Raw genomic sequence first — 16,860 nt, forward strand, 5'->3', positions numbered from 1 at the left:
TGCTTTACTTAACTGACCAACAACAGAGGATAATAGCTACTGCTGACCATGTCCTGCTGACTTGAGTCAGATCAAGATTTGGTTTAACTTCTGTTATGAGGCAAATTAAAATTACTGTTTGTTTTTTAAAAAGAGATTAAGTCCAGCATGACTTCTGAATAATTTCTACCCTTACAATATCAAAGGCCATTTAAAAATATTTAGCACCACAAACTAAAGAGGGATAGTTATTTCAACAGACAGCTTCTATTTCAACCTTCTCTCTTTGGCCGAGGGCCAAACGAATATGTACCTCCAGTGCAGAATATTCTAAGTAGCAAAGAACCCCACTTAAAACAGTAGATGATTTGTCTGTCCTGTAACACTAGGAAAAGGTTCCACCTTATATCATGGTGTGTCAGGTGAATAGAGCTTGAAGAGATTCAGGATGCTCTCAAAGAGCCTGAAGTACTGAAAGTTATTAATCTAAAGCAAAGAAAAAACTGGTTCTACTAGTCCTTATGCACCTTTGCTCTAAGTTTCACCTATTCCTTCAGGGAAAGGAAAGAACACAGCAAAGTTATGTAAGCAAGTCAGCTGAACTGTTTTTTTTTTAATAAAAAACTAAATACTTCAACTAAACTACCATCAAGTTTTAAAGATCAAGAAAGTGTCACATTTAAGAGTAATTTCCATTCATTAAAATTAAAATATTTCCTATAAAAATTAGAGATGATTGAATCTTCTATATATTGTAAACATGAGCTAAGAACCTTTCATGAGCTTGTTACCTTTCAGTCCTGTCTAATGAGCCTATTACAGCTGAAGAATTTTGAATATATCCGTGTACATTTAGCAAGGTTACTTGAGCAATAGCTCGCTGTTCTATTGCAAGGATCGCTTTTAACCATTAAGACTTTTTTCCCCCTAATTTTCCTTTTGTAGTAAATCTATTTAGTATACATCTTTCAAAATAAACTACTTGAAATAGCATTGCTTGTCTTGTGGAAACAACTAAACCTTAGCACTCAAGCACTAAATACAGCAGAAAAAGAAACCAAGGTAAAAGAGTCTAATTCAAATATGATCTTTAGTATCTCTATTTGCATTTTAGTGAATGCAGCTGATGAGCTGCATACTGGTTTGATTCCAGCAGTATCTTTCAATGTTTTTAAGGGGTAACCACAAGGAAAATAACATCAACATCAAGTTAAACAAAGCTAGGGTAAATAAAGTTTTTGAAGAATATTTTGCAGGAATTTTGAAAGTGACTTAAATTTTCTGTAGAGATTTGGTGTAAAAAAAAAAAAAAAAAAGAAAAAACTAGGCACATTCATAACTGATACGATGCAACACAAAAACACACACGAATGTGTGTGTATTAAAGCAGTAGCTCATGAGGCATATAGACAGAAGATATTGTTTAAGCGGAAAGAGCTTGAACAGAACTTGTTATAAAATAATGCTTAGAAAGGGTTTTTATTCTGCACTCCCAAAGAATATATCAAATGAAAGCAAGAGTGTTGCCTTCAGAAGAATAAAGATTTGAACACATCAAAGAGTCAGTTAAACCTCAATAAATCCAAAGAAGGCAAATGGTAGGAAGGAGAACGTCAGCAAAACGCTAACAAAACAAGCTTTTAAGATTCATCAGTAGCATTTTATCAGAGAACACGTTTTGGCTGCTAAACTATTACATTTTAGAAACACAAATTAGTGCACAGAACGGACTATAGGGGATAAATACTGTATCACATGATGTATTTAGCAACTCTATTGAATACAGAATATTGAATATTTTAAATCTAATCAGAGATCAGTTTTTATCATACCAGAGAAGATGAGTGACCATTTATAGTTCTCTTTCAGCTAAAAGAGGATGACTGTACTGAACTACAGAAAGCTATTCTATTGCCATCAAACATACATTCAAAATGTACAAACAACAGCTAAACTTCTGACGTACTTGTTTTGCTGTGTTTAACACAATCACTATGATGTTGCACTGAAAAATGGTAGCTCACTAAAACCACTGTAATTCTCAAAAAAAATAAGGCAACATAAAGATATATTTTAATTCAGCAAGCTAATCATGCATTTTTAAAAAACAGGTACTATCAGTTTCATTAGGATGTTTAACATCAGTTTTGTTAGAACTAAGTACAAGTTTTACGCAGTAAACAGGAACAATAATTAACTTACATTAAGGTCATGGAAGTGAAATAGATTGTTCTGTTTCAATGATTTCTCAAGGTGGTTACTCTAAGAAAGTCAATAATGAGTTTTGAATAAGAAGTTTCTTATCAGTTTCTGCAATTCTAGAAATCTAAAACAAATAAGAGATTAAGCATCAATTTGAAACCTGTAGGAAACCATGACTGATCGGTGTGAAGCTGATTTTCAGATGAAAGGATAGAACAGATCGCAGTATACGTGTCCCTCAACATCTTCCTCTTATGCTTACAAAAAACACTTTAAAAGCAGAGGTCCCTGCTGGTAATAAATCAACATACCTTAGCATCTCCCAAGAAAACAAGAAAGAAGGAAGGCCAAATACATTGCTGAACTGCTTTTCTGGAGTGTAGGTAACAGAATACAGATAAGAGGTTTTGATAGACTTGCATATTAACAAAAGATACATTTCTTGAACATAGAGGTGTGCTTACACCTCTATAATTATATTTCTCATAAAACTCAGAATGAACTGCAACAACTGCGACACTAGAAGTTTGATACTTTATATGGTATTTCAAATCCTCTGTAGAAGTCTCTTAGCAAGCAGCAGTAACTAGAGATTTAATTTTCCATATTTCACGTGATATCCTCTCAGTTATTACTCCAGGCAAAAAATTTAGTCTGATTCTGACAGAATGTACAAACCATCTAGAACCAGCTCTGAAAACTGCATGAGTGAATGAATATAGCTCAGGACAGCATCTTTTGCCTCTGGTTGTATGTTAGGGGAAATCAACAGATCTCTGTGCTTCAACAGTCACTCAATCCAGGACAGAAGAAAACTGGGTCTTTTTTCTTGGCCTTTGTATTTACATTTCACTAGTGACTATTCTTATGAATGATTTCTGAATATCCCTCTGTATAAATCCATTATGCACTTGCAACTTAAATACGAAATACAATTGTGGTCTCCCTATCTCATAGGGCTAAGACAGCAAAAGGTACTGAGAAAGGCAATAAAAATGAGCAGTGATAATGAAAAGCTTCCACAGCGAACAGTTTAATATACTAATCCTTCAACCAGGAAAACAAATGAATGGATGGAATGGGAAAGAATAGGAAAGACTGTTCACCATCATTTCCAGTATAAGAGTTAGCAGTCATCAGCTGAATTTAAAAGAAGCTACAAGCTGCTGGAGGCTGGGAAAGCATTCCGGGCAAGAACTATGACAGCTTGTCCTGTCCTTACGCCTTCCATACGCCCCTGCTATGGACCACTGCTGGATACATGATATTATCTGTATCTACTGAAATCATGTTCATGGAAGGTAAGTCAAGAAAGTCAAGACTCCTATTTTGTAACACATAACACAGATTCATTCATGGTTCAGGATAGTCTTAAAAAAAATGGTTATTTTGCTTTTTCTTCCCCTCCCTCCTTTGTCTTACCAGTTTTCCTTCGGACATATACAGAAAAATTATCTTTGACAAAATTAGAATTTTTGAATTTGATTGGTATTCAGTTTCTTTTAATGCTGCTATGGTCACAGAGGATAAATGTTGGAGTCTGGCTACCCAAAAGACCCACTTCCCTCTTCTATTACACATACTCTACTGTTTACTGGAGGAACATTTACAGATGAAGTTAGTGGTATAACTAATCCTTCTACAAAATACCTAGTAAAACAACATGGAGCTTTAAGAATCAACAGCATGTAGATATTGTGGTTTCTTTATGAATTCTTAATTAGTTATCAGATGTGCAAAAATTCACCTTGCACAGTAACATGATTTCATCAGCTACACTTTGGATCTTTTCCAAACTGTAAATACGCATTTATACTTTTTGTAACAAAATATCCTGTGTATGTCTATTTGTGTGTTGAAAGAACTTACAAGTGCTTGTTTCCCTAGAAGAAGCTTCCCATGTAACACTATCTAGAATGGAATTTGCATTAAGCCCAAGGCTTGGACTGAAGCAGTTGCTGCTGATTCTCTTCTTCTCTTATCTGCTTGTAAGAAAAAAGAAAAAAAATCTGCTTAGATTCACTAAGCCTAAGATTGCTGTATCTAGATCAAATAAACTCTGACCCTTAAACCATGGAGCTGCAAGACCCCGTTTGAAAACAAAGTCCCTGGGACAAAGTTTAATCCACGATGCATTACCAGACACTAAATTCTGATGAAAGAATGTAGTGCTAATATAATTTTGCAATTAAAGTTACATATTAAGACTACAACATTAATCTTTCAACTGTTAGGATGTCTTCTAGTACAGATACTTTTTCAACCTTCTTTAAAAATAAGTCAATAATTCTAAAGATGAAATCTAGCTATCTTATCCTCATTTTAAAGGTAAGAGACAGCATGGTGGGTTGTGCTGTGATGGGCTATTTCGCCTCCACACCTCTTTTTCATAGCTGTTTCTGCATACCAGATTCATTTAATGATACAGTTGGTTGTTCCTTATTTCTTGTTACTCTCTGTATTTCCTCTTTAGAAGTGATACAGTGATCTTCAAAAACACTGCATACCAAATATCCTCCTTACCCTTCAGTTTCATGCACAATTTTTCCATACTAACATGCAAAGCAGATTGAAGACTTTATATTACTGACTTTGGTGGCAAAGGCAGATGCAATCCAGATGAAAATAAGTGACTGCACTAAATAACTGACTGATAACTAACATGTTTCCACCAAAGATAGAGAGCCTTAAAGGAGCAGGTTAATAATATATTCACTGAAATCAGTGGTACTCATTCTGTCTGAAATCAGGGCCTAATACCACAAGCTCTTATGTGTATATACATACATACATATATATGTATACATACATATATATATATATATAAAAAGCTCCAATACATTTGAAGCATTTCGGTGATCCAATTTACAAAGCAGAAAAAACTTCTTGATATAAGAAGGTAGGAAGAAAGCTAAAGCATATAAGTGGGAAAACAAGTAAGAACGAGCAAGTAGAACAGGACTCTTTCTTGATGGCAAAATCAACTCAGGAAGTCTGAAATATTATATTCAGATATTTCAGGAATCTTCAGCATTCAAGTCTGGGCCTTGCCACACCCCCTTTTAAAAAAGAAATCAGGAAAATTAGAACAATATATTTGTTCTTTCTTAAAGGTTGGCATACATGAAAGTAAAAGCCATATTCCCTTCTACTACTATGCATACTTTTCTTTTTAGAAATTATTTTTTTAAAAAAAACTTCTTGTATTTATTGCCTGTGAGCAAGCTGGTGCAATTCTGTCTAGGTCCTTTGAGACATCACTAAATAGTAAGAATATAGTTACTTTTACTATTTACACTTGGGTATTGTCCTGTTTGACCTGTGTTCTGCAACCTTAAACATATGTCCATTTGTACTAAAAACACCTCATTTTTTAAAAAACATTCAAGCAATACTTTATAAATTAATGGGTTTAGCTAAATTAGAAAGATCCACTCAACTTTTAAAGTACAATTAAATTCATAAAACCAATCAACACAGCAGCTGCAAATTTCAGCTTATTGGCAGTGCTATTCAAATTGCTGCAGGATGGACATGGGACTAAAAATCTGTCCACAACTAGCATCATCAGTTCTCTGATGTTTTACAGCAGCTGAACTTTGGTGATTGATTGCTTCTGGGTAACAGACAGAGCAGCTGATGTCCAGCAAACCAGTCAAAATAACTGCTGTATGAATAGCTCTGTCCCAGGAAGAAACAGTCACTACAGATCAACTGCTGCACAGTAACCTGACTGGAGGAAGGCCAGAAGAAAAGTTAGACTTGTCCTCTACTAAGTATAAGTATACTTACTTATCAGCCTCTCTTGCCTGGTCTTAGTGGCCTCATATCTCTTTGCATGCTGTTTACAAAAAGAGGCCTGGAAGAATAATTGTGAGCTATTTCTGTCTCTCAGTTGTAACTGTGATGGGATCAGCCAAGTTCTAGCACTGTCCATCTGACAGGCAGCAGAAACATAGCTGCTGCTCTATGCTCTCTGGATGTGGAGGCAGTCCATTTATACAAGTCTGATCTGGAGCTGGCAGAAGTTAAGCAAAGCTAGTTGCTGTTGGACATTATTTCTTAAATGACAAGTTACTTTAAAAATACTGTGTACCCATCTTTAGAGCTGAACCATGCAAACTGATATAAAATCCACACTATTGCCACCTGCTGTTCCATGCTGTCTACTGAAGCTAAACTAGCTAAAATTTAAGTTCTTAAAAAGTACCATCTGATACCAGATTCCTGAAAAAGATTTAACAGTATGCTTCTTTCATGATAGTATTTTCCTTAAACGTCTCTCAAAAACTTACTCTACATAAGCAATAGCACAAAATGTGCTTGTGTATGGTCACTTACAGGGAAGGAAGCGGATTGAAGTTAATAGCTTGTAGTCTATTAGCATGAAGTAGAACAGGCCAACAGAGAAAAAGGTTATGTATTGTATATTATGCAATTTTTTCCAGTGCTAATAATAGGTAAGAAGCAGCCAATCCAGTTTCTCGAAGCAAAGAACTTCAGAAGTTAAGCTGTTTTAAGACATTTTCCAGATTTAGGCAAATTTTAGATACATTTTTATGGAATTTACAGACAGATCCCCTGCACATAAATGGATCAACCCATACCTTGGGTCTCTTCTGCACTTATATTGATCTACATAGTTAATTTTTTTTACAAAACTTCATAGCTGTTGTTAAGACTGATTGTTGAAATGCTGTGCAACTTTATTCCATAACAAGAACAAATTTGCACTGATATGTATATTCAGACATTAAAAAAGCTACTTGTATTATTTAACTGTTAAAAGAAACAATTAATTGCAATTTTTTTCAGATTAAAGCTGATAACAAGTTTAATAGAACAGATGCAATTATAGCTCAACCAATAATCAAGAGTTATTGCAAATAGAAGAAAAACAAGTGACAACTTGGCACACAGAAAGCATTTAGAACAGGGTAAAAAAGCTTCAGAGAAGAACTACTCATGGAAAGATTGCTCTACTGTTTTAGAGAAAGACTTTCCAGAAAAGATAAATGAAAGCAACAATTCCTTAATACTGTTCTGAGCCTATACCTACTTTATATATATTTTATCTTGACATTTGTTTTTTTATTTAGTGCTTGGAGTTCAACTTTCAGGTGCAGTTCATCATCATATTTCACTAATAACTGTTACGAGTAGGATCAGTTCGCAGAGAAACTAAATCAGTACTAAAGACTTAGCTGACCTTCCCAAACCCATTCATTGTAAGAGTATGTTTCAAAATATACTTTTTTTTTTTTTTTTTTTTTTTTTTTTAAGGCAACTGCAATTTCAGCTAATTTAAAACCTACTTCTGAAACACATAGTTAAACTGTAGGATCAGCTTAATGCACTGAATCAGGTAAAATATTACTATGCACAAAATCTGCATAGTAGACTACTTTTTTGATTCTTAACTGACTTTGAAGAAAACACTTTATTTAGAGTCCATTTTTCTTCTCCTAGGATCTAAATTTTTAAGACTGCCACTTGAATTAATTCACAGCGACAGTATAAAAAAAGTAATATTAAGTTAAATTGATATGAACTAAATTTAAATATTTTTCCTGGCCCTGTATAAATTTGCTTTACAATGTTCTACATTACCATATATCATGATTATCTGAACAGAAAAGTTTGCAAGCAATACAAGCTTGTTTTCATAAAGCTGGTGTTTATCACTCCATCAAAGTGTTTATTCTATTGAGAAGTACAGCCTGAACAAAAACATGTTTTATAGAAAGTTATATGAAATCTCCAGTAGTCAATTCTAATGTGGTTTTAAAAGTTTAACAGTCTTCTAAAAATTATTCAAACAGTCTAGTCCCTAGTAATGTAAGGGCTCTCAGTCACGTATGGCCAGTGTTAGCTCTCAGGAGTTCTTTGACTTTTCAGTTCTTTGATTCATACCATGGCACCATTCCTCTGAAACATTAAAGTATTATTCCCACATGGATTACATTACTGGATAGCTTCCAAGGTCACAACATTTTAAATATTATCACTGAAATACCCAGAAGGTGACAGTGTCCCACAGTGATATTTAAAGAGAGTCCATATTCTTCCCCCTTCCCCCTTCTACTGATTCCAATTTGCTCAGGCTCAAGCTCGTTTTTGTCTTTGTAAAGGAAGAATACGCGTTTACCTGACGGACTTTCACGTACTAGCCATTCAGATGCCCAAGGACAGTGCCACGTATAGGCTACATGTTGCACATTCCTTCACCTCATTCTGCGGGAGGAGGCGCCCAGTGATCGGCACCACTGTGACATCGCAGTCGCTGCAGCAACTAGTGTAAACGCTCCAGAGACCAGGCTAAAGCAGCGGTGCAGCCGGGTCTCACTGCCAGTGCTACAGGTCTGTGTCCTTCATCTGCAACACAGCTGCCACTCTCAGCAGAAACGAGGAGCCACTCTTGCCAGGGTGATGTGGAAAAAGAAAAAAAACCCAAATGCCCCCCCCCCCAGTTTCTCCCCACAAACTATGACAGTCATGCTCACCAAATAAGTTCCTTTATTTCTTAAGAAAGGAGATAAACAGCAATTACATCACTTTTATCCACTTGCTTGTATTTCTCCCTGTAAACTTTAACATGGCAAAAAAAAAAAAAAAAAAAAAAAAAAAATCCATTTCCACCCCTCGCCAACAACTTAAAAATAAAACTGATCAGAAATATTTAACATGGCTTCTTGAAAACATTCCTTTAAAATGAGAAACTACTTTTTTAAACTGAGTTTTAATTTTCCATTGTTGTAATTTGATACAAAGGCTTTTTTCAGTAATTATATCCTCTCACTTCAGGAAACAAAAACATAACTAAAAGTTTGTTCCATTTTCTAAGAAATAAATTGGAGATGATCATTTTTAGTTTAAGGTGTTTTTCTGCTACTGTATTTTAAACCAGCTCTATTATGATGTTTCTCAATCTTTATAAAATAAATAACAATAAAAAACCTCCTGAATTTCTAAAAACAATATCAAAAAAGGAAAACGAGCAACTTTGTTGTTGATGAAACCCCCCAACATTCTAGCATAACTTTGTTTAAGCAGTACTCATACAACAAAAAATACTCTTACAAGTTTTTCTTACACTTACTCCATGTTTTAGTCATCATGGGCTATTACTTGAAGATGAGTTTTTCATAAGACATAAGCAACATCTTCCACTCTTGTCTGTGGACACTTGAATTCTGCAGACTTTCTAAAGGCTTCACAAAAGATAACCAAGAAACCTGTGTCTATTGTCAGTACGCCTGATTCGCTCTGTAGAGATCTGCAACTTCATTGCAAGACTGCCTGGGGCCTGAAAAATCCAAGAGTGCTACTGTAATGCTGTGAATTTTAATCTCTTTACAGTAGCTATCAACCATTAACCAATACTTTACTACAAGAGTCTAATTAACCTCCTCTTTAAATCAAAGTTAGCAACTTCACTGGTAACTTTTACATTCACCAGACTGTAGGAATACTTTTACAGTTGCACAGAAAGAGCAATTTGGCTGTGCAAGGTAATAGAGAAGTCATCAAGAGACAGTTGACATACAGCATAAAATTTCACATAAGTGGCTAAATATTTACTATTAATGCCTCTGTAATTTTGAAAAGGGAGCCAGAAAACTATTTACATTCATCAGCACCTAAGGCAAAATCTGTATTTGCAAACCTTAAATGGTCAATGAAGAGAATATGTTAATACTTTAATTCCAAATGTAAACCTTTGCTTTTAAATGAGATGCAGTAATTTCATGGGATCTTTATTATGCTTAAATTTGTGTACCAGGCTAAATACTCTGCTAAAGAATTCATCTGCTGAAATACAGGATAGATATTTAAGAATGTGTTGATTTCATTATTCAACATTAACAGTTACCCTTCTATTTTCATAATCCTTGAGATTTTTTTTTCCTGGTTTTAGAATAGGTATGGAAATACTGCAAATACTTCTGCAATGGACAACAATAAAGAAACCTCAAACCAAAAATATCCACCAAAATACAAGAACAATCCAATAATCTTAAAGTAGATATTCCAATCTAGAAGACCAGGCTGGCATTGCAGCTGGTATATTGGAAAAAAATAGGTTTCAACAAAGCAGTCTTCTTCCCACTTCACACTAACTTAACATCAAATTACAGGCTGGAAAACAGCACTTTGGTGAATCAAATCTGCATTGGTGGAAAAAAACTGCTTCAGGAAGTTCCACAGAATGCAGCATTTTTAACTAAAACAAGCACTTAAACACATTCTCTCCAGGGTTTGACAAACTAAAATTCTTAGTATGAAGTTCACATAACTATTCCACTTCTTCTGAAGTAAGAGAAATTTCACAGTCTGATTACATAGGTTCATTGAAAATACTGCTTGAGGAGAAAAAAAAAAGACTTGCAGCTGATGAAAAGTTTGTTAGTTGAGGAAGCTGCCAACTCTAATTAATCCATTGAAACGATTAACTCTCTGAATGGGTAAACAGTATCAGTGTGTTGTATTTGGTAAAATATTTAAATGTAAGCAAGCAGACGTGCTTTGAACAAGCTTTGTTTTTCCCTTGGAATTTGAAGTTGAAAAGAGCTCTGATCCTAAAAGAATTTTCAGAAGTATCTATTTAGAATTATCTATTTAGATCTGTGTCTGATAACATTTTCAGAGCCATGTTATCTGAACATGCTGAAGGGATAAATTTTTCTGGTAAATTAATCATTGACATGACAAACCTTTTTCCTATTAAAAGCAAAACCTCTGCCACAAAGATAAAGAGTTGAAGTTAAACCTCTCTAGCCAAGACATCATCTAAATACTGTAAAGAAAGTTAACTACAAATACATCCTTAGCAATTATTTGGCGTTTTCTGAATTATAGCTTAATTGGGTTACTGAGAACATAAGTCAGTGAAACTATTATAGCTGCCTGTTGTGTGTTTGTATGTTCAAGATTTTAAGTCTCCACATTTTATTGTGCACATAACTTTAAAATACAATGTACTATCAGTACTAGACCTACAAAAAGAAAAAGAGTAATTTCTAGTTCACCAGTATTATGCCACTATAGATTTTCAAATCAGTTTTAAAAAATCATAGTTCAGAGCACTGTTTAGAAACAGATCTGAAACCTACCGTAAGTGGCAATCCAAAGTTTCTGCTCTTCCCCAAGTGGTTGCCAATAAGAGAGGATACAGAAACAAAGAAGCAGAACAACTCCCTCAAATTACTGAATGAAGGGATTGGTAACTTGGAATAGCGTATTTTTTTCTAGCAGGTAGTAGGATAACTCTTACAGAAAATACACAACGTAGATTCAGAGAAGAATTGCGCTATCATAAATTACATTGTATAACTTCCACTGGCAACTGTTGAATTACACAGTCAAGTGAATATCTAGACATCCCACTATTTGCATATGCAGCCATAGTAGCTCTTAGTAAATCTACACTTTGATGTAAAAAACAAAACAAAACAAAAAAACTTTATAAGTTTTTGTAGAGGATATCGCAAAATATTCATTGGCTAACATGAAGTGACCTGGTGATTTCGGTTTAGTTCCTTAGTACAGCGGTGTCCAAATTATAAACTCAAATTCGAAAAATTTCAGTGTGAAAGGCAACAGCATGTTGTCTAATAGCTTTTAGCAACCACTTCCTCTTAAGCAGACATTCTAATGATCTTCTAAATAACAAGTTTAACGAGGGCGGCAGACAGAGAGCTTAATCTTCCTTTTATAGCAACCGCGCACAGGCGTCGCCTCCTCAAATCAGCGCGGGGCTGAGCACACCCCGCGTTTTTAATTTGCCACAAGCCACGAGCAGGCTTTTACACTACCACCAAAGCAGGCAGCTTGGCCTACGGGTGCAGGTCTGGAGGGCACCAGCGTGAGGGGAGGGGACCCGCGTGCACGGGGCAGGCGGGGGGAGCAGGCATTTGGGGGCGGCGGGAGCGCCCATGCTGAGAGAGGCGGCCGCGGGGCTGCTCCGCGCCGCCGCCGCCGCCACCACGTACCATCTCGATGATCTTGGTCTTCCTGCCCGTCTTCTTCTTCATGGTGAAGATGTACTGGGCCAGCACCACGCCGCCCACCAGGGCGCACACGCTGGCGCTCGCCACCGCTCCCATCTTCGCCACCGCGGTCCTGTCCATGGTAGCTACTCGGGGCGCGCCCAGGGCGCCGCTGCCGGGCGGCGACGCCGCAGCCGCCGCCGCAGCTGAGGGAAGGGGCGAAGCGTTTCCTCAGCGCCGCTGCCGCGAGCCGGCAACGGCCGCGCCGCACGCGCCGCACGGCACCGCCCCCCTCCCGCCAGCGGCCGGCGCACGTCACGTGCGCGCCGCCTGCCGGCGGTACCACCCAAAGGGAAGCGCGGGGGGGGGGGAGAGCGTGAGGGAAGGGCGCTTTCCCTCGAGGGCAAGGAGGGCTAAAAAGGATTCTGCGACGCAGAGCAAAGGCCCGCTCGGGGAGGCGGTGTTTTCCCTCGGGCGCACAAGGAACGCCTTTATTTCTCCCGCCTCTCCTCCCCGCTCCGGGAAGAAATGACCGCGCCCGAGTGTCCCTCGCGCTTCCGGAGTTCCCGAACTACAGTTCCCGGTGGCAGCGGGAAGGGCGCCCCGCCCCGCCCCGCCCCGCCCCGCCCTTCCGGCCGGTTGCTACGGCGCCATGACAACAGCGCGGGCGGCGGCCGCTGCGCCGCTCGGAGCGCCCTAGCGCCTTCCCGCCGCCTGCCCCTTCCTCGGGGCTGCGCCCGAGCCCGAGCTGGAGCGAGGGGCTTCCCCGGGCGACGGCGCCGCGCCTGGGAGATGCTGGCGGCGCCCGCTCGCCTCGGCTGATCGGCGCCGCCGCCCGGCCGCCTCCCAGCCCGTCGCCTCGCCGGTGAGCCCGCCGCGGGTACCTCTCTCCTTCTCTCTCTGTTATTTTTTCTTTCTCTTCACCCCTCTCAGCTGAGCTGTTCGGGTTAGCCCTGCTGCCCCGAAAGCGCGCGCGAGGACTTGGGAGGTTTGAACTGGGGTAACGTGGCTGGCAGGCTGCCCACAAAGCGATTAGCCTGCCTTTCCCTTCTTGCTTCCCCCCTCGTCCTTTCTTTCTTAAAATAACAGCAGGTAGGGAGCAGGAAAGCTGATTTGTGCCCTCTCTGGCCGAGCTCCTCAGTCACGTCAGCGGGGCCTCTTTAAGGCGATTACTCGCTGGCGATCTTGATGGTGTCTGTTTGTGTCTTGGTTGACTTTTCTAAAATAAGCTTTCTCGTGGAAGACTTAAACCTATCTATTTTTCCAAATTCTTTTCAGTGAGAGGGGATTGTCTAATTTCTGGGATTTTGAAAAATTCTATTACTTTTTAATGCTTGTTATAGAAGACTTGTAACAGTTTTAAAAAGAACTGTGTTTTTTTTGTTTGTTTTTTTGTTTTCTCCTCATAATTGCCAGTGTTTATCATAGGAAGTTCTTTATTTTTTTTAAGTATATAATTTTAGATATCTGGGGTATTTGGTTAATGTTTTTTGAGTTCACATTACAGCAATGTGAAGCTAAGAAGTGGAAATATGGTAAACATTGTAAAAGTTAAAGTCACTTGTATAAACTCATCCATCAGTACTATAAGTTTCAACAACAGTTTGCTTCCCTTTCAGTGAAGAAGAATGTCTTTGTTTAAAGCACGAGATTGGTGGTCCACCATACTTGGAGAAAAGGAAGAATTTGATCAAGGCTGCCTTTGTGTTGCTGATGTTGATAACAGTGGGCAAGGTAAATTCAGAAATAGCAGCTGCTGACTTTTACGCTACACAGCTGCAAAGATGCTTTAACAAAGCTAGTGTATGGTGACAGCTTATTAGCCAGGCTAGTTGGTTAATTTAAGGTCTGTTTTCTTTAGTGTGTCGTTTAGACTTAAAACAAGTTGAGTGCTCGTATTTTCATTTGCCATTTGTCTTTCTGTATTTCTAGATCACTAAACATTTTAACCCTTATTGAAGTTCAATAGCAATTTATCTCATGTTTTGTTCTCTCCTGGCAGCTGTATTTAAAACAAAGACTGTAAATTAGCCATAGAAAGAAACGCACATATCACAAGTCATTGAATTTATGGGAAAAAAATAAAAAAGAGGGTGAGGGCTAATAAGGTAAGTATTTATATTAAAAAAAACTCCTTTTGTGCTGCAAAAATAAGGGGTCATTGAAATCAAGCTGCACCTCACTTGAGGAAACTGCTCTTCTTTGTAGTCATTAAGAGATTAAAATGAAGTATGGAATTGAAGTGATGCATCTCTGACTGTGTTTTTACAACAGTTAAAGATGTTTGCTCGTGGGGAGAGTTCTCATATATATATATATGTGTATATATGTATGTATGTACACATACATATTTATGTATTTTTTTAAGCTAATAAATACTTAGGATCTTTCTTTAAGAGACTACATCTTAGAGCTCCTTTTTTGCTCAGCAGAGGTCCTTGAGTATGATTTAATTTTTGCCATTTTTTTAAACTATGCTCTTTTAGAAGGATTTGAACAAAGTCAAGCTCTCCTATTGTTCTGGTGCGCATTTTGGATAGAAATTGATTGAGGCAGTTATGGCTAGAATCTGTTCCTAATGAGAGAGTAGGCCCTTCTTTTATACCAGCCACAGTGTTGTGGAAGTGTAATAGTAGCCCACTATTGTATTTTGTTTCTTAACATTATATTTTCTCTTTGTTTTTAGACTAGACTCCTTTTTTGTAGAGTTCAGGACCAAAAGTAAATGCCGCCTTAAGGCAAAAGGTTGTCTTCTAAATAAGTTTATTAGGTATTTTTAAGGTTTGTGCAACTAAATTGTATTTAAAGATATAGGTTATACAGCTGTTAATTTGCTGCTGGTGGACTACCTGTTACAGCACAGAATTGAGGCAAAGATTAGTATATCTGTTTATACTATATGCAGTAATATCTGAACCAGGGACTGTAAGTGGAAGTTTGCAGCTGGAGAAGAGAGGAAGTAGGCAGCTGATCTGAACCTTTGAGCTGGGGTCCTGTGGAACTATTCCAAGCTTTAGAGGCTGGTAAACTGGTTTAAGTTGCACTACAAGTATCATCCTGACTTATGGACAAGGCTTACAGTATATGACTTTTGATCTGCCTTAATAATGATGACCTGTATCCAGAAGAAATACATACTGATGACTATTTTAGAAGATCAGCTCTTCTAAAGTAATCTTAGCAGCTCTTTGAGGCTTTTCATTAATTTTTTTTTGTTGTTAACAAAATGATCCCGAAATAACCCTGGTTATATTGGCCCTGACATCATAGTTGTTTGGATTTAGTTTGCATTTGGATAAATGTCATGGATCCCAATTTTAAAATTTAACAGTCCTGCTGGTTTGATATGTGTTTGCACAGATCCAAGATATAGAAGCTGGAAGTTTGAAGTACTCTTGAAAATCAGAATGTGATTTTTTTTTAAAGTGTGAGCATCAGACTGTAATGATAGAATAGTAGCAATGGTCAGTGCCGTCACCATGATAATTACCTTATGAGATCTTTTGCTAACATTTTCTGTTGCTGGAAAAAAAAAATAGTTACTAACATTAGTCTAGAAAACAGATCATTGATAGAATCATATGTAAATATTTTATCTTTTTGGGATATTCTTTGAAGCACTTCTGCAGCAAACCTGATTCTACAGGCGCTAGTGTATTTTTTTTTTTTAATCTCATTTGTTTTCTTTTTTTGTTTTTTGTTTTTTTTTTTTCTGTAGATAAAATTATTGTGGGCAGTTATATGGGATATCTCCGAATCTTTAATCCACATCCTGTGAAACCTGGAGATGGAGTCCAAGCTGAAGACTTGCTCTTGGAAGTACAGTTACGAGAGCCTATACTGCAGGTGGAAGTGGGAAAATTTGTTTCGTAAGTCGACATGCTGTGTTGCTGATAAAGCTGTCTAATTAGCATGGTCTGTGGACTAGTTTACAATAAAAGTTAATTCTTCTCCCTAAGAGTAGTCTGTAACAGTTCTGTAAAATATTTAGGGCAAATATTTAGCAAGTGCTTACATCTTAGATGTCTTTCTTTTTTTTCTTTTTAGGAATTTCAGTTTAGGAATTTCACTTTCCAGATTGACTGTCTGTTCAGAATATCCGTGCTATAGTATGCATTTGAACTACTTAATCAAATCAATATGAGAGAATTTTTGCTCAATATATAGGTGGAAGAAAGTGTTCCAGATACATTTTTTTAACTTTTGTGTTTCTTTTAAGAAGCATAGAGCAGGAAACATAAGTTTTCTCAACATGTAGAAAACTTCCAGAATAACCTCCTGTGATCTGTCGAGGATGTAATGTTAACCAGTTGTTTTAGATTTGACAGAGGATTGGAGATCTTTAATTTCAAGGGATTTAATGAAAATAAGTGGCTAGGTAGAAGAGGCACTCAAAGAAAAGACTTTATATTTATTTGGATATAGAACAATCTAGTTCTGTAGTGGTGGGTGGGTGATTTTATTTATTTATTTTTTCCTTTTAATTAAAAATTCTCCCCTGTGAAATCATGGGAAAGACTTCTCTGAATCTTGTGCTTTGAAACTAAAGTCCGCCAACCAGAAAGAAGTATTTTTTGTAGGAAATGATTCTTGTACCTATGGAGTCACCCTGTGTAGAAATACTAATGTCATGCCTGATGGAATGATCTAAAACTTCCTTCTGTAGTTATAGCATGAAAGCTTTTTCTCT

General features: G+C 37.4%; 2 protein-coding genes across 8 annotated transcripts in view; one reads left to right on the forward strand and one right to left on the reverse strand.

The window, feature by feature from the left end:
- The window catches only part of NT5C3A (5'-nucleotidase, cytosolic IIIA), a 28,406-nt gene extending 15,981 nt beyond the window's left edge, over window positions 1-12,425 (reverse strand). The window contains exon 1 of one of the 4 annotated variants that reach the window (XM_062569541.1): window positions 12,200-12,425. In XM_062569541.1, the coding sequence (XP_062425525.1) occupies window positions 12,200-12,311 (112 nt within the window). In that variant the 5' untranslated portion in view covers window positions 12,312-12,425. Of the gene's footprint in view, window positions 1-4,050; window positions 4,071-12,173 lie in introns of those variants that run through there. The other 3 variants (XM_062569535.1, XM_062569537.1, XM_062569536.1) reach the window with 3 other exon arrangements.
- A 397-nt stretch (window positions 12,426-12,822) lies between these two features.
- The window catches only part of BBS9 (Bardet-Biedl syndrome 9), a 308,372-nt gene continuing 304,334 nt past the window's right edge, over window positions 12,823-16,860 (forward strand). For 3 of the 4 annotated variants that reach the window (XM_062569543.1, XM_062569542.1, XM_062569545.1), the window contains exons 1-3: window positions 12,823-13,035; window positions 13,790-13,904; window positions 15,889-16,039. In XM_062569543.1, the coding sequence (XP_062425527.1) occupies window positions 13,799-13,904; window positions 15,889-16,039 (257 nt within the window). In that variant the 5' untranslated portion in view covers window positions 12,823-13,035; window positions 13,790-13,798. Of the gene's footprint in view, window positions 13,036-13,789; window positions 13,905-14,172; window positions 14,279-15,888; window positions 16,040-16,860 lie in introns of those variants that run through there. The other variant, XM_062569544.1, reaches the window with a different exon arrangement.

Source organism: Rhea pennata, chromosome 2 (assembly GCF_028389875.1).
Source record: "Rhea pennata isolate bPtePen1 chromosome 2, bPtePen1.pri, whole genome shotgun sequence".
Taxonomy (NCBI): domain Eukaryota; kingdom Metazoa; phylum Chordata; class Aves; order Rheiformes; family Rheidae; genus Rhea; species Rhea pennata.